This window comes from Artibeus jamaicensis, unplaced genomic scaffold (genome assembly GCF_021234435.1).
Source record: "Artibeus jamaicensis isolate MK-2021 breed Jamaican fruit bat unplaced genomic scaffold, CSHL_Jam_final scaffold_612, whole genome shotgun sequence".
In the NCBI taxonomy this organism is placed as follows: Eukaryota; Metazoa; Chordata; class Mammalia; order Chiroptera; family Phyllostomidae; genus Artibeus; species Artibeus jamaicensis.
The window spans coordinates 10,490,452-10,508,641 of record NW_026522049.1 but is presented as its reverse complement, the minus strand read 5'-3'; the positions used below and the strand labels follow the sequence as shown (position 1 = coordinate 10,508,641).

Sequence of the window (18,190 nt, the reverse complement as noted above, 5' to 3'; positions counted from 1 at the left end):
CGACCAGCAGGTCCCGCCTTGTTCTAACACAGGTTGTCGTTAACGCAAAAAGTTCCCCTCTTTATGTCTTTTTCTCCACGGCTTCTCTCACCCCGACTTTCTAGTCCTATAAACGTTTAGTAACCCAATGGAATTTTTGTGCGGTTCTGTGATAGAGAGCTTTCTTTTTTACTTTGGATGAATGAGGTATTCCTTACCAAGCAGGGCTGAAAGGAATTGTTAATGTCTGGTTATTTTTAGCTGTCAGAACACCTTAAGCTCCTCAGAGGATACAGATTTTTAAAAAAAAAGCAGTAACGGGAATAACGGTATTACGTACTTGTGACTTCCTGTAAGAAATCCAGACACGGTCGGCCGCTCCCAGAAATACTCAGTGAGACCGCCAGCGGGGTCTGCCCCTCATAGTTCCTTGTGTTCGTGTCCGCGCCGTAATTATATAACATCCGTGCACAGAGCACATCGTCCCGGAGCGCGGACAGGTGCAAGGGAGTCTGTCCGTCTTCCAAGCGACCCAAGTTTGTGTCTGCTCCTCTCTGAAGGAACATCCGGCAGTAAGAGTGGTTGCTCTTGATCACGGCGTAGCGCAGCAGGAACCCGTTCTGGATGTCGATGTTGGCGTTGTGGTCCAGGAGGATCTTCACACAGCTGGACCGCTCCCGGATGATGGCGAGCTGAAGCGGCGTCGTGCCTTTGTCGCTGAGCGGGTCGACCTCGGCCTTGAACTCCAGGAGGAGCCGGACGAAGGAGTCCCTGCCGTAGTGCGCGGCCACGTGGAGGGGTGTCCAGCCGTCGTTGCTCTTGGCGTTGATGATGTCGCTCCTGTACTCGGACTCGAGCATCAGGCGTGCGATGCGGGCCCGGCCGTGCATGGCTGCGTAATGAAGCGCGGTGAAGCCTCCGATCAAGTCCTTAACCGTGGGATCCGCTGGAGGTAAAACCGAAACGAGAACGTTAGCAGACTCTGGGACAAAGCGACGGGCCCTCGCGGCGGCACGGCACCTTCGGGCCAAACTGCACGGGACACAGGACACAGGACTGGACTGCACATGACCCACGGACACTGAACCCTTCTTTCCCGAAGGCAAGTTTTAACAGGAGGTAAGTTTTCATGGGAAACCAAGTTTAGGAGGACGCTGTCAACCCCAGTTAACGGAATAAGGATGCCTCACAGAGTTTAACACACAGGGTTGAGATCACCGGGCCCCTTGTCTTCACTAATTGAACCGACTGCTTTCAGCTGCTCAGGCTGCCCCGTCGCTGCACTGCTCCACGTTCCTCTTTTGCTTTAACTTTTTGTTTTATTTTCTCCTGTGCTTCTTGGTCTTAAAAAGAACCACGTGAAGCAACATCTGCTCTTCTCAATTACGGATGTACTGTGGTCTGGCAGACTGCACTGTTTCGGGGTGTATTAGGTTAAAGAAAAAGTTTCTCTGCGGTCTGTAAAAATTCCAGAGCATGTAGATATATGTTAAGTGATCTGGATAAATCATGTTTTCATAAGATAGAAAAGTCTACTCTGAATTCTTAGTTTTATAAGACTTGTTGGAATCGGTAAGAATTAAGCAGCGCGTTGTGTGAAGAATGGGAAGAAACCTCAGCACTGTATAAATATTATTTTCTCCAACAGTTCCGAAACCTCCTCCTCCATGGACGGATTTGGGGGTGGGGGTGGGGCAGAAAGAAAGAAGAGGAAATGCATTTGCTACGTGACTCCTGGGTCACAACGCTGTCACCTGCCCCAGCTCGCCCCCGGGTCTCAACTCCGAGGGTGTCTCTAGGCACAGCCTCCGCATTCAGGAGCTCACGTGCTGGAGGCCAGCGACTCCTCACCAAGGTGAACGGGTCAAACCTGCCTGCCTGGGACTGAAAGGCTTTTTTCTTCTAAAAGCCGCTCTTCCGTTTTGGTTTGGTCGTGGGGGAGAAAAACTCACGTGTTTTTCCAACAAACAAACAGAACGCCTCCAAAGTCGTGTGATAACGTGTGCATGTGGCTTAGTAAAACGTCACTGAGTTCGAAAACACGACCTTGGGTCTCTTGGAACAGTCTATGAGGCAGGAAGCTTTGGGTAAAATAATAATATTTTGCAGAATGCAAGTTTCGGTTAAGAACAGGTTGCTGACAAAACCTGCGATGTTACCACTTTTAAAGGTAAGCTGTGTCAGTTAAATTGCCGACTGCTATATATCAGATCATTAAATGTAAACTAACAGTACAGAGGAGTAATGTTACTTTTCTTCATTTAAAGAAAAGGAGGGTATCCTATCTGCCTGGTTCCTCATTAAAGTAGAAGTATACAGTAACTATGTCTTATGACTTTAAAAAAAAAAAAAAAAAAGGAAGGTGAGAATATTTTGGTTGGCAGGTTGATGCTCAGTCCCGTGAACCACACCAGCCAGGGCCCGGAGAGATTTGAACAAAGCACTTTGCTGCCACCTTCTGGTCCACCAAGGACATGAGGCCAGTTCCCATGCTGACAGAGGGTGCTCGGCTTCCGACACCTCACTTACCTGAGGCAGACTGAGTGAAGACAGGCATAAAATAAAAAAGAACCCTTCTAGTCACACGAAAGAGAAAGTCTTGCCAAGGTGTCCATTTCTAATCCACACCTGACCCATCAACTGCTTCCAGACATTCTCTCACAATCCTGCAGTGAAATCTGATACCACCCGCGTTCTTTTCTCCCACCTTCTGTCCACCGGGTGGCTTGAAATCGCCAACCAACTGTCTTACGTGCATCCTGTACTTGACAGCAAAATTAAAATCACGTTACGTGACACTGCACTTGCACCTTTGGTTTTCCGCTTTAGGTCTTTTTCAGGTTTTACTTACATTTTTGGCGCTATACTGTTAGGAAAAACAATGATTAACATGTGCAGCGATGACTTGATTAATCTCAGTGAAAACCATTAAAATACGGGAGCTGAGCACACGCTGAAAAACCCGCACAGAATAAAGAGTTTTAGGTAACAATGCGTAGCATCTGCAGAGTTACTTGAGGAATCGACGAAGGGGAGGTCCATGACAAATGACGATGCAAACAAAAATGAACTTAAGGGTTATTGTTAGCCAATGCGACAGGAAAAAGATCTACCTGGGAACAGCAAGAGAAGCTGCAAAACATCTAGGTATTAATTCACTAAGAAATACACAAGGCACCGATGAAAAAACTTTGACATGGACTCGGTCCATTCGTGTCTGCTCACATGTCCGTTCATCAGAAAAGCCTTCCCTGAATACTGGTAGCAGCCCATCAACCTCGTTACTGTATCCACTCAGCAGGCGTTTCTGCACCAGGTACAAACCATTTAAAACAGGATGTGGGATACATAGTCTCAAGGCACCCACTGAAATCTATGGAAACACTTGAAACTGTGTGTAAAAGCACATAAGCATTCCCTGTCATTACACTTTCTTTTTTCTGACAGCTTTATTGAGGTATGAGACACTGACCAATTTTAAGCATTCCGTTTAGGTAAGTGGACTTTGAAAAACTGTATCGGGTCCTGTAACATTTCCATCATCTCAGAAAGTTTCTGCCTGCCTCTTCAAGGTCAGTTCTCTACCCAGAATTCTTTGGGTCCCAGGCAGCCACTGAAGTCTTTGCCTTTCTAGATAGAATTACCTATAAATGAAACCACAGAGTACGCAGACTTTATATTTGACTTATTTCACTTAGCATGATACTTCTGAATGTTGTTTTCATTCCTTGATATTGTTGAGTAGTACTCATAATGTGGACCTTCTGTTATTTATCTACTCACCAGCAGACAGATAATGGGTTATTTCCAGTTTGAGGCTATTATGAGTAAGTCTACTGGGAACATTCAGAAACAAGTCTACCTGTGGATACGTGTTTCTGTCTCCCTTGGGTAAATACCGAGAATGGCTGGCTCACGTGTTAGGTGTGCATTGAAGAAACTGCCCAACTGTTCCTAGTGGCTGTACAATATAGTTCCTTCCCACCCGTAGTACAGGGTGGGGCGAGACTATGTGTATAGTTCTGAGTACACGAACAGCTTATTCTTGTATTATGCACTATATTATTTTCCATATGAGTTGGAAACCCACTTTTGCCCCAACTTGTACATGTGAGTTCAAATTGTTTTTCACTAATACCTGGCAATCACTAGTCACTTTAATTTCACCTATTCTAGACAGTATAAAGCAGTAACTTATAGGAACTTAATTTTCATTTCCCTGATGACACGTTGATATTGAGCTCATTCATATACTTTGTTTTGTGACATGTCTGATGAATCACTAACTTATTTTTTATTGGCTCATTTTCCTCGCTGAGCTCACAACTCAGCTGTGTATATATTCTGGATACAAGCCCTTTGTCAGACTTGTTTTGTAAACATTTTCTCCTAGTCTGTTGTGCCTTTTCATTTTTTTATGCTGTGTTTTTTAAAGAACAAATTTTAATATTGGTGAGGTCAAATGTCATTTTTTTTCTTTTATGATTTTGTGCTTTTTGCATCCTCTTTAAGAAACCTTTGCCCGACACAACGTCACACAGATTTTCTATGTTTTCTTCTAGTCGTCTTACACTTTTAACTCTATGTTTAGGGAAATAACCCCGTTGCTAGTTGATTTTCATGTACAGCGTCAGGTCAGATCCTGGTTCATTATTTCCCCCAGAGAGTAGAGATCCAGTTGTTCCAGCACAGTTTGGGGGAAAGACTAGCTTTCCCCCAACGATTTATCCTGACGTCTTTGGCAGAATCAATCTACCAGGCAAGTGTGGGTCTATTTCTGAACTTTATTTGCTCCACTGATCTAAAAGTCTGTCCATATACCAAGACCAGATTAATTTGCTTGCTGTAGCTTTATTCTGAGCTCTGAGAGCAGGTAGTGCATGTCTTCAACTTTCTTTAAAACTGTTCTGGCTACCTGGCTGCTGTAGCTCAGTGGCTTGAACACTGGCCTACAAACCAAAGAGTTGCGGGTTCGATTCCCAGTCAGGGCACATGCCTGGGTTGCAGGCCAGGTCCTCAGTAGGAGGCCTGCGAAGGGCAACCACACATTGATGTTTCTCTCCCTGTCTTTCTTCTTCCTTTCCCCTCTCTCTAAAAATAAATGTAAAAAATGTTAAAAAAGAAAAACTGTTCTGGCTAACAAATTAACTTGTCCATTTTTTGAAAGAAGCCTGCTGGAATTTTGACTATAACTCTACCTATTCTAAAAACAGAAATCTCCCTAAAAATGATATTGATTCTTTGGTACCATGAACATGAAATATTTATTGGTTTAGGTCTTTAATTTCCCTCAGCAATGTTTTACAGTTTTCCGTGTACAGGTCTCAGGCATTCTTCATTAAATTAACTACGAAATATTTCAAGTTTTTGGCAACTCTTCACAATTTCCATGTATAGAATCATGTTCTCTACAAACAAAGACAGTTTTACTTCTTCCGTCCCAATCCACAGGACTCTTCCTTATTCCAAAAGCTAGAACCTCCGACAGAATGTTGAATGGAAGGGGTAAGAGCACACACCCACCCTGGCCTTAGTCCTCACCTTGGAGGGAACGGCTCACCATTTCCTGTGACGTAAGTTGTAGTTTCTCACAGGCAGCTTCCCTGGGATTTTGCAAGTTATCTTCTGCTTCTGGTGTGCTGAGTCTTTGTGATGAGTGGGTATTTTATACAGTCATGAGCATTTTCTCTACTTATTGAAATGATCATTTGTTTTACTTTTGTGCTATCAATATGGTAAATTACTCACCATGCTGATTTTCAGATGTTAAACCTCGTATTTCTGGGATAAATACTCTTTGGCTGGGATGTAACATATACTGATGGATTAGATCTGCTGGGTTTTTTGTTGTTGTTGTTGTTAAGGATTTTACTTGTTTAGTCTATTATCATGAAGGACACTGGGCAGTAGTTTTCACTCCTGGCAATGACCTGGTTTTCTATCAGTGGACTCTGAACCTCAGAGAATAAATTTGTAAGTGTTCCTTCCTGTACCTTCTCTAAGAATTTGGGTATTGTTGTCGTTTATTTAATTGATACTGGAAATCATTTAACAGAGAAGCCAACTCGGCCCAGAATTTTCTAGGTTTTAGATTAAAAAATCAGATTAGATAGAATAGGGCTCTTAATTGTTCTTCTTTTCATGGGTTTTAGCAATTTGTGTCTTTTAAGAAATCTGCCCATTTTTTCTAAACGGCGTAACAATGTTCATTACACTCCCTACAAGCCTTTCATCTTTGGAGGCTCTCTTGTGGAAGGTTTGCCAGCAGTCCAGCTACAAATTCATCGGTTTTGTTGATCTTCTCAAAGAACCCGCTTTTGCTGTGTGGTTTCATCAATTTCCCCCATCACTTGCCCACTTTCGGCTCCACTGATTGATCTTATTATTTCACTCCTATTTTTACTATGGGTTTAATTCTAGCAGCATACAGAAACCGCTTCGACACAGCCTCCTCTCCTCTGCCTTCTTTTGTGCTGTTTCTGTCGTATACGCTGCGTCTTCACAGGAGCCCAGTGCTGGTTTTCCATTATTGCTTTACGCCGTCGCCTTTTACGAGATGAACGGGGAAAACACAGTTACGCTGCGGATGGGAGAATGGTTCCGAGGAGGCCCTTCCCACAATCCCTCTCTGCCGATGTTCACGCTTTTGTGTAATCCTCTCCAGGACTGTCAGCAGGGCGGCGACTTCCCTGTAGCCGACAGAATCTGACGAAGGCGACAGAACACACAGAGCATCTCCTTGCCACCCTGATGCCACCAGCAGCTGTGGGGGGCCAGCCCACAGGATCAAAATCTCCTGCAGTCCCTAGAACCACAGCCTCCAGCCTGCAGGAAGCTGGACTGTCAGTCCAACGAGTTCCTTGGTACTCAGTTCACTGAGTTCTGAGTGTGCTTGGAACCAAATACTTCTCCAGTCCAGCCTGAGAACAGTCTGGCCAACACCCTAAAACTGTGAGGTGCTAAACATGTGCTGTAGTGAGTCGTATTTTTGTGTGATTAGTTCCAAAGTAAGACAAAACAAATACATGTTTTTATGTGTATCTGTGTATCTTTAGCAGTGGACTTTATTTTGTGTGTGCGGCTCTGAATTGCACGTTGTCTTTTTCTCTCAGCCTGAAGGATTCTAGTAGTACTTCTCATAAAGCCAGTCTGAGTGCAACAAATTCTCATCATTTATCTGGGAACAGCTTTATTTCATCATCAATTTGGAAGGACAGTTTTGCTGGATATAAAATTCTTGGTTGATAGTTGCCTGTTTTCAGCAATTAGAGTATGTCATCCCACTGCCTTCTGGCCAGTTATTCCTTATGGGGAAAAAAAATCAGCTGTCACTGAAACCCTTGTACATAATCAGTCACTCTTCTAGGCGCTTTCAAGATGTTCTGTTTCCCCAGTTTGATTATTATGTATCCGGATGAGTTTATCCAACTTGGAGTTCACTGAGCTTCTGAGATACGTAGTCGAATGCCTTTCATCAAATGTAGGAAGTTTTGGGCCATTCTTCAAATAACTTTTCTGTCCCTTTCTCTCTGTCCCCTCTCTTTTCTGGCACTCCCATCATGCCTCACGCATGTGTCGTATGCCCGATAGGGTCCCGGTGGTCCGTGTTACTCTTCATTTTTTAACAATTTTTTTTCCGTATGTTCCTCAGACTAGATAATGTCTATTGAGCGATCTTCAAGGTCACTGATTCCATCTTCTGCCAGATCAAATCTGCTATTTAACCACTCTAGAGAATTCTTCATTGTAGTTATTGTACTTTTCAACTCTAAATTCATTCTACTTCTTTAATGACAGCCTCTATTAGAGGAGTCAGTGCCATCGTATTTGCCTTTAATTATTTGACCATGGTTTCCTTCATTCTTTGAAGACATTTATAACCGCTGCTCCAAAGTTTTGCTCTTTTAGCCATTGCAGGGTCTCGACCCAGCAACATCGAAGATCACTGATCACACATCACCACCACAACTGTAGTAATGCAAAAGTGCGAACGGTTGTGACAATTACCCAAATGTGACACAGAGACATGAAGCAAGCTGGTGCTGCTGGACAAAGGGCGCCAACAGACTTGTTCCATGCAGGGTTGCCACGAACCTCCCATTTGTGAAAAAACACAGTATCTGCAAAGTGCAATAAAGCAAAGTGCAGTAAAGTGAGGTATGCCTGTATTTTTTTTTTTTAATGCTGGTTGCTTGAAGGACTGGAGTATATACCTAGTCACCTGGTCAAACATGTTCCCAGGACTTTGCACAAAGGTGCTGCCCCACACACTCTGTTTATGTCGGGGGTCTAAAAACCAGTGGCACGTTGTGCTGTACGCATGAGCGGAGAACAGAGACACAACAGGGATAGAAAGTCCAGACGAACACCTAACCCTGCCAATAATTCACTGCAGGATAAAGGACTGGAAAGTCAGATGATACAATGTTTCCAAACAGGATTTCTCCCAGATTTGCTACTACTTTCTCACAAATGAATCAAAAGGTCAGAAAAGCAGCAAGGCAAAAAACAAAGAGCATTCTCTAATAACTCTGGTCAACACTAATGATACTTCCAGCTTTTCTTCTATACAGTTAAAAAAATTATAGATAACTATAATCCTAGTCTAATCACTTAGCCTTTTCTCTCTCTCTGGGCACTGAGAATGCCTCTATTTGAAAAACCATTACATAATGAAGGGAAAATTGGCATATAAAAAAACTCCTTCCTTCAAGACTGCTTCCTTGGAAAAAGTGTAGAGAAGTCAACACATCGGGCAAAGAGTTCTCCTGCTTCTAAGGGTCTCATACCTGGTACTAAACTGCTCTCCATGCAGCTTCCATAAATCCCTGCAATCAATGCTGGTTTCATTACATTTGGGGTTCTCATTTGCAGAATCTCTTATTTTTGAGAAGCTGGAAAGAATTTCTCACCCCTCTGCTATGGATTTAATCAATCCCCGATCTCACTCATTCTCATGAGTTTCACCAGGGGGATCTGCCTGCCACATCGAGAGGAGAGCGGAGATGCATTTCTTGGGGGCCTGTGGCCATTTGCTTCATGGATTTAATGTCCAGAGCCCCAGCTGACTGCTCTCCACGGTCAGTGTGTGTAGTAAACGCTGAACCTGAAGATAAACAGATGCACGAAGATAGGGTCTTTTAATGTTCCCTTCACAAAATGTCCAACACAGTCTTGGATCTCTAGAAAACTTCCAGTGTGAAAATGAAGATAGTACTAGTAATGGGTTTCTCCTCATACTCCTCCCCGTAACTCCCACAGCACACTAACCCGGTCAGGGGAATACCAGGGTTTGTCCGGAGGAGCTGTTACAGGTGTCGCATTTGTGTTCAGAAACTCTAATACTTTCTTGACATTACAAAACCCTAGGTGGTCATCATTTTGAAGCTGGATGTTTGAAAGTAGACCAGTGAAACGTCGTTTATCTGCCCAGGCTGATGTTCGAGGTCTCTGACGTCTGCGATGAAAGTCACACGTGCCTACTGAGCATCTGAACCAGAGCTGGTGGGACAGCAACTGAATTTATTTAAATGTCGACAGCCACAGGTGCTGCCAATGGCACGGGTTTACATGAAGCAAGAAAGACAGCCTCCCTCATCCTCCTTCTGGAACGTGGATGGACCCCGCCGGCAATCCGAGCCACACTGGCTCGTTTCCTCCATGAAACCCAATTTTTGTCCCCCAGCCGGGCTTCCCTCTGTGGTCACATGGCTGTATCTCGGTGCGGCCCCAGACGGCCTCTCGGCTCTGAGATCACTCACTGGTGGCTGTACTGAGCAGAAGTACAGACTCCACGGTGGTGAGATCTGACCCCCTCATATGCCTTGGTTAAAGGATTTCTTGTTGGGTGAGTGGCTTCTGCTAAACATTGATGTCCTATTTTTTCAAGGTGCATTTGGCTAACTTTCCTCCGCTCACTGAACAAGTGGAAAGTCTCTTTCTTTCTTATGCTCAGGCCCAGAAGCTCAGTTAATGCTTGATTTCTTTCATTTTCACGTCACGTTCGATCAATCTGCAAATCCGGTTGGCTCCACTTTCAAAATGTACGTAGTTATCTTACTGTTCCAAGTGTTCTGATCCTACACTCACCTTTGAGTTTTTCTCGGATCTTTCTCCTGGCAAACCTCTTCCCTTCATTAACTACAAAACTGAGGTTTCCAAGTTTGGGGGGGAGGATGAACTATGAGCAAGAAGCAGGGAGGGAAGGAAGACAGTCGAAAGAATGGACAGGCCAGGGAATGGTGGGTGGTATCAACAGTCACTCTTTCAAGGACACAGCTCCTATCCCGGGGCCCCTAGGATGCTCGATGACAGCTAATCTCAGGTTTAGCGTGGCCCTGCAGTTAGTCTGGGCTCAGAGCCATTGCGTTCGTGTCTTTATGTGCCTCGTGACACTGGCTGTATGTCAAGCAAGTTTGAAAACCCGACTGCTCCTTAGCAATGAAAATGAAAGCTGTTAATGAGCAACTCAGGCCCCAGAACGGCACACGTGGAACCTGAGTCCCAACCAAGCTACTTTACAAAGACGAGGTGGGAAACGAATGATAAAGTATGTATAGTCTATCTTTAAGGGAAAAAAATTAAGTGGAACTTCAACTGGAGGAAAAAAGTATACTAGTTTAGGACAGTTGTTAGTTGTTATTAATCACGGGAATTATGAATTATGTTAACGGACAGTTTTTGAAGCAAAAACATACAATGTCAGATGTAGTTTCCAAGCTGCCTGTATTTACACAAAATTAGCCCTCAGATAAACCAGTCTCCTGGCAGGGTGCCCAGGAACGATGTACAATTCTGGAAAAGGCAAGTAAGTGTTCCACGATAGTCATAAAGGCATCCAAAAAGGGTTTTTAAAGGGGGGTGAATTCAAAACCTTGGCCACCATTAGGCCATGATATTTAAAGGGACCGTGCCAGGTCCACTGCCCCGAACAATCACCAACAAGGAAGCTTGTGTGATTCTCTCGCTGTGGGTACCACAGCCACTTCCGCTTCTGAAACACAAGCAACCAGACAACTTGAAGAAGAGCTGCTTTTAGTTCAAATAACCTGGAGACACCTGGCTGTACATCAACTACCGTGACGGAGGAAAAAGCACATTCACCAATCTGATCTTTTCAGACAAGCTGGTTTGAAACAAAACGCAGCATAATCACAACGCATCTTCACACAGGAGAGAAAAGAAGTTGATGTTAACAAAAGCGAAGCACTGAGCATCATACACACAGGCAGACATACCTTTTAAATGAAATATGGTTTCATTTCAAGTTTCCCCTTGGGAAAGAGATGCGCTTCTTGTCTACTCACCTCCATGCTCTAGAAACACGCGGACACATCTTTCCTTTCCTCTCGCTGCCGAGAAGTGGAGCAGGGTCCAGCCGTTGGCGTCGCGGCCGTTGGGCGAATAGCCCTGCTCTAGCATCTTCCGGACTGTGTGCACATCCCCGGCAGCCACCGCGGCCTGAATCTGCAACTCTTCCTGCAGCTCAGGGTTCCTGCGACAATGGTGGTGTAACATCCTAGCTGAGTCCGCGTCTCACAAAGGCGTCATCAGGTCGCAGGGATCAGCCTTTAAGGGTGGGCAGAACACGTGACATTTAGGCTTCCTGGCTCCCGCCGACAGAGTGTCCACGAAATATAATGGAATTTTCTTTTGCTAAGTCACGCGCGCCTTAGTCACGACAGTGCATACTACTATGGCTAGTTGACAAGTCTCTGTTAGAAGCAAAAACTTTCCGTTATTTCCCTAGGATGGTAAAAGATTTCAAAAAGCGAGCCAGGAAGAAGGCCCTATGTGGCTGAAACAGGACGTGTCTTCAGCAGCCCTTTGAAAACTCAGACCAAACATCCTATGAACGTTAACAGCGGGAGGTGGGAGTAAGAGGGAAGGTGATGCCGGGCGGGGAGACAACTGAGGAGTCACAGGAGTGTCTTAGGAGTTTGGATTCACCGGAAGCACTCTGAGGAGAATTAAGTTCCGATTCAATCAGGGATTCTCCCACAAATCAGTAAGTAAACTCCAAGTACGTATCAAATGGACAATTCACAGACTACGAAAACTAGAGACCTTTAATTATGAGATGCATTTTTTTGGGGGGGGGGGTTTCGGGGGTGGGGGTTGGTTTCCTTCCGGCCCATTTTTTAAAAAAAGTGCAAAAACCTTTAGGCTGCTGTTCTAAAGTATATTAACAATGTTTTATTTTAGCCCCAAAAGGTGGAAGGCTGAGGGGAAGTGAGAGTGGGTGGGGCTAAGCAAATGAGTAAAATGCATAGATTGTATTTACTTCTTTGTTTACTTGTGTCTATTTCTATCTTTTCTACTTTGTGTTATTTGATGCAGAATTTACATTTTCTCCTATTTCAGTTTTCTAGAAGTTTTACCCTCTAAGTATGCCAAGCATCAAGATCATACAAAATATTTAAAAACGTGTACGAAAACTTTTGGTAGTGCCCTTTTAAACTCTTAAAGACACACAGAAACGTAAATTAACATTAATCTAGGAAGCCATTCCATCTGGGCTAATTGTAAAGATTAGATTAGACTCATCTAATTAGCAGGCTTCCATTTCTAAAGATAAAAAAAAGAAATTATGTGGCAATGTTCTTTAAAGACATTTTGGTCTCTTATGTAGGTTAGACATCTTGGGATAATCCTGTTACCAATAATAATTTCTCTTGTCAAACTTCTCATGCGGATTGTACAGAGGCAAACTTAACCTTGACTTAGGGCAGATCACCACAGCCTAGGAGGGCAATCGAACATCCTGTGTTATTTTATACACAGAAAAGGGTCACTACAGACTCCGAAGTTTCACTACTGAGCAATATCATTTGGAAACATTAAGCTACTTCTACAAAGAGCCGTTTCCTCGGAGAAAATTGGGAAATGAGACATTTCAACACAATTTGTTTTCTTAAAAGACATGATGCCCCCCCCCACCATTTCTTCACTTAATTATTTTTTTCAACTGACACTAAGATCAAGCCTCATTTTAGAAATTTGAAAACCCAGAATCCTTTTTGAATAGATTCTCACCCATTATTAGCTTTTTAAAAGAAGATGTTGAAGACCATTAGAAGGATATAATGAAAACTACTAATCTGTGCTCAAAACAACTGTCTTTAATGAGTTTTTTTAAATGGAATATTTTGGTACTTAAATAGGGCCACTATTTAAGAAGGAGTTAAACGGTATCAACCCCCCTCCAAAACAAACCCTGGATTTTGTTTTAGCAAGTGCTGTGTTTAATATACATGAGCTAATGTGAAGGAGGAAAGGAAAAGCTAAATGGGTTCCCCCCCCAGAGCAGTACAGATGACCAGGGACCATCAGTCACTTACCTTCCCGAAGAATGTCCCGTTTCCTGACAGGGGGACTGCCTAATGACCATTGTGCACATACAGCATTGTGGGGAGGGGACTCCAACTGTGTCCAGATGATGGCACGGACCAGCCTCCTTAACCTAAGAACAAACAACACTCATGGAAACACTCCTAAAAGTAATAAAGGATCATGGCGGCCTGCACAGTCTACATTTTGACGAACTTTCAACCCTTTCCAACGAACTTACAGCAGAGAAAGAACTCAGATCAAGCTGTAGAGAAAATGATGTTGAGACCCACAGCCATCTCCACGGTGGTATAAATACAGGGGTACCTTGGTACTTGTCGTTAATTTGTTCTGGAACCCGTGATGAGTGGCAAAACCGATGAGCGCCTAGCAAGCAATGCATTTTCTTTTGCATGATGGTGGCGTGACTTATACAAGTTCCCGCAAGTGCAAGGGGTCATCCCAAGCAAGTGCTGAAACATTTTTTTTCTCATCAAAATGCGATGAGTACAGGGTTTGACGAGTTCTGAAGATGACGAGCACTGAGGTATGACTGTAATTTATCTTCAGGACTTTTTTTTTTACCCCTAAATAGCCAGGTTAAAAACAACAAAAAAGAAGAAATAGTAAATGACACAGTTGGAATTGAGATGCAAACAAAGATTCTTCTTTTTTGCTCTATTCAGAATATATTTTCAGACTTGCTTCATTTGAATTACCTTTTTTTCAATCCTTACCCGAGGACATGCTTGCTGAGTTTAGAGAGAGGGAAAGGGAGGGAGAGAGAGGAAGAGAAACATTGACTGGTTGCCTCACATTTGTGTCCCAAGCAAGAACTGAACCTGCAACCTAGGTGTGTGACTGGACCAGGAATCGAACCTGCAACCTCTCAGTTTATGGGATGATGAGCCACCCAGCCAGAAATCATTTGAATTACTTTTTAACTGACACTGTCAGCCACTTGCTTTTTCCGAACAGGACCAAAATGAGAAAATGTATGCATTCAATACAGAAGGTGGCCAAAGCCAAAACGGAATCTATGACAACGAAAAGAACATGTCTTTAAATACTGGTTCTTCGTTATGTCCAAAAGGACATATTGTTACTCCTTCATGCACACACCAAAGAAAGAAAAAAGATCAACAACAGTCTTGCTAGCTTCCTTATCCCAATTCCGAAAAAAAAAAAAAAAAAAAACAACAAAAAAAACTGTCTCTACAGCTAAAAAGGGATCTTTGTCGGTGTCAGTTAAACCCTAAGCCCGTGAATTCCAGGAAGGTTGAGAACACATACAAAGTGACTCCCCCACGTCCTACCCGAATCGCTCCAGGGATTTGTCATTGGGGGAAGTGCCACCCATCCCGGTGGGGTAAGTGTACCGACACCCTGTCCCTTCAACAAGAAGAGGCTGGGCCACCTGGCAACAGGCGCTACGGGGAAAAGTGGCAGCCACGGGTGCTGCCGGCTGCCCACCAGAACTGTCACCCAGTCCACATCAGTGCAGTCCACTCTGACCCTCCCCCTTTTCTACTCCTTATTTTTCCTTGTTAAACCTCTTCAAGGAAGAACCAAGCCTCTGCCAACATGCACTTGGCAATAATATGTGATTTAAAACTCTGCCCATTCTTTTTTTGTATTTTACAATATGCTTTCTACCACCATTTATCCCCCCACGTACCCTCTTTTCCACCTCCACCCATCCCCACCCGCCCCGCAACCACCGTGTAAACTCTGCCCATTATTTCTGAATTAGACATAATCAGAACGGCTCCTACAGGGAGTTGTGAGAAATGCAGAACTCTCCTCATATAAATGCGGATTCTAAGACCTGGGCAGGAAATATACAAGAGCCTCGAGCATCTTACAGTGCAAACAGGAAGGAAGTGCTCAAAAAAAAAAAAAAAAAGAAAGAAAGAAAGAAAAGAAAAGCTGCAATGATGGAAGTATGTCAAAGGGACACAAGAGCCAGCTCAAGAGCTCTCAACAGCCAAGACAGAACAAGTGGAACAAGATAAAGAGCATGTAATACACAGCTGATTGAATCAACAAACAAGATGCGGGCAGGAGAGGGGGGGAACCTGCTGTCAGAACTCCAAATAATTTGTGTAGATTCTCCCTCATCAAGAAGGTGGGGCTTAACACCCCCCCCCCCGCCCAAGTATGGGCTGTGCACATACTGACTTCCTTCTAAAGAGGGCAGCAGGGAAAAGAGCAAGGAACACTGCTTCAGCCAGCTGATCATGGCTAATACCATGAGTGTCAGCCATGTTGCCAGTATGACATGGCATGGCATATATATATGATATGATATGATATGATATATGATATGATAGGCTACAACTCCAGTCTAGTCATGAGAAAAACATCAAATTGCAATGAAGGGCCATCCCACAGAATAACTGACCAGTACGCCCCCAAACATCAAGGTCATCAAAATTAAGCAAGTCGAGGAAACTGTCACCGCCAGGAGGAGCCTATGGGGACAAGACAGCTAAATGTAACGTGGGGTCCTAGGTGGGATCGTGGAACAGAAAAAGGGTACTGGATAAAATCTAAGGCAATCCAAACATGGCCTGGATTTTAGTTACTAATAACGCTCATTACCGGGCCATTACCTGTGACAAATGTATCTATTAATGTGAGATGATAAGAGAGGAAACTGGGGGTGGGGGACGTCAGGAAACCAATGCCTCCGATGATGAGCCACCGGCGTTTCCACAAATGAGCACCTGGTTACTGCCCGGGCGAGTTCCACCTACATTTTAGGAATGAGTGTCACTGGGTGCCTTGCCTCTCAGAGTGTCCTCAGCACCTCCTGACCCCCCAGGGAACATGGAGGTGACCCTCCAGGGCTTCCAACCCTAAGAACCCTTGCTGTGGCTGCTGCTGTCACCGATCATCCACCTATCACCATGTCCATGGAGGTGGGCGTGGTGGGCATGAGGGCAAACGAGGTGTGGGTTGGAACCGGAGATGGTATTCCTTTATTAATATCACAGAGAAAAGCCTTTGTGTTAAAAAGTGAAGTGACCACATTATTTCTCTCAACAAGGAAGATGCGCGGACAAGGGTAACTTGTGATGATCCCTCGTGGGCTACTTCGACAGACAAGCGAAGGTCCACTGAGCGCCTGCCGTGAACTTGGCACACAGCTGGGCCTTGGCCACTGCCATTACCCCTGGGGTAGAACTTCAATAGACGGCTCTGAAAACTCACATTGAATCAGATAGTCCTAGAAATGTTCTATCACTTTTCTCTCTTCTGAAAATGCCGACCACCATAAAGCATAACCATACTTTTAAACCCCAAAAGCGCTCTTTACATGCATTAGTCCCTGGGAAAGAACCCATGGACACGCATACCATGCACACGTGACTCCTGTCCACAGCATCCCTTAAATTTTGAAAAATGGTGACTTATTACTCCATGTCCTAACAGTCCAAAGCATCAGACAAACAATTAATTTTACCCTGGTGCTATTTTGTGAGAGTTTGCATGTAATAGAGTATAACTATCCATGTATGTATACATAAATAAAAAAGGACTATCTCCAGAAATGAGAATGGAAAAAAAAGCCTATTTCCCCCTCAAGGAGTGCCAGTGTGAAAATCCACCAGCTCACGCAAATCACCCACAGAAGAACAGAATATGGCCTAGGAAGCACCTTTCTAAGTAAATGTATGTGCAGGGCACGTTGTTTTATGTTAGCAATGACTCAGAACGACTAAAACATTGAGGATACAATCTTTAGAAATTCCATTTCGGGTTCACACTTAGGAAAAAAAGAGAGAAAAACCACACTAACAAGGAAGACTTCAGAATTACACGCTAAATGAGCTGCTTCCTCACTGTAGCTCCTTTTTACATAAAATTTGTGGCCCTATGTTAATGCTACGTTTACATTTGATGAATTCACCTTTTTCTACCCTGCATGGGGTTAAAAGAGAGTAATACAGGCCTCTAAGCTTTTATACTGTTGACCGTATTAGAAACTATCCATTTGGAATAAATGTTACCATTTAATTTCCATATAGATGCCAAGTAACCTTCATGAGGTTAACACCAGAACTTGCTTCACACAATTTTTAAAAGTCTATATCCACAGAATGGAGTTAGGAGTAACTGTAAAACAAAATATATTTCATCCACGGAGCCATACCAGCCAGGGCTTTAAAACAAAATGTATTTAAGACCTGTCTACAATTACATAACTTTCACCAAATTTGCCCACATGTCCCCAATTTCTTTTAGCATGATTAGTCATTAATGGCTTTTTTGCATGTTATTTTCGCTGAAACTCACACATTTTTTGATTAAGGGACACAAATTAGAAGTGTGCTTTCAGATTTCGCACAAGCTAGAAACAGGGTAACAGCTTGCTACTCAAAAAGTAAAAAAAGAAAGAAAGAAATAAGCATTTCTTTGCAGAGTAAATCAAGATACAGGCTGGTAAAATGAGCAACTCCAAGGATACTGGCTCTGAGGAAGAAAACAACCAACTCACCGGAGGCTTGTGGTCCTAAAAGGGAAGGTGGACGCAGACACGCTGCAAGGGCCCAAGTGGGCAGCCAGGCTGGGATGCCTGCTGGTGACTTCTACTTACACGATCAAGAGCCTGGAACCCCAGATAAAGTAGGAGTGCACCGTCGGTATCACTCAGCATAGCACATTGTTTGTGTTCTAAAACAAGTGAGGATACTCCCCTTTCCTCCCAGCTACTGGGCCTCTATGTAACACAAGGGCTCACTACCATGCGCAACTGATCTGTAACCCACAGAAGTTCCAGGAGAACCACCTCCAATTTCCATGAAATGTGGATGAGGCAAAGGTGGCGGTTTTGTAAGTCACTCTTCCAGACCCAACCCAACGTTTAAATCACAAG

At 43.8% G+C, this 18,190-nt stretch overlaps 1 protein-coding gene across 2 annotated transcripts in view; it reads right to left on the bottom strand.

The window, feature by feature from the left end:
- ASB7 (ankyrin repeat and SOCS box containing 7) overlaps window positions 1-18,190 on the bottom strand; it is a 37,933-nt gene that overhangs the window by 16,454 nt on the left and 3,289 nt on the right. For both annotated transcript variants that reach the window (XM_037145921.2, XM_053658922.1), the window contains exons 3-5: window positions 13,320-13,441; window positions 11,286-11,547; window positions 320-925 (exon numbers count right to left, since the gene is read on the bottom strand). In XM_037145921.2, coding sequence (XP_037001816.1) covers window positions 320-925; window positions 11,286-11,496 — 817 coding nt within the window. In that variant the 5' untranslated portion in view covers window positions 11,497-11,547; window positions 13,320-13,441. The remainder of the gene's footprint in view (window positions 1-319; window positions 926-11,285; window positions 11,548-13,319; window positions 13,442-18,190) is intronic.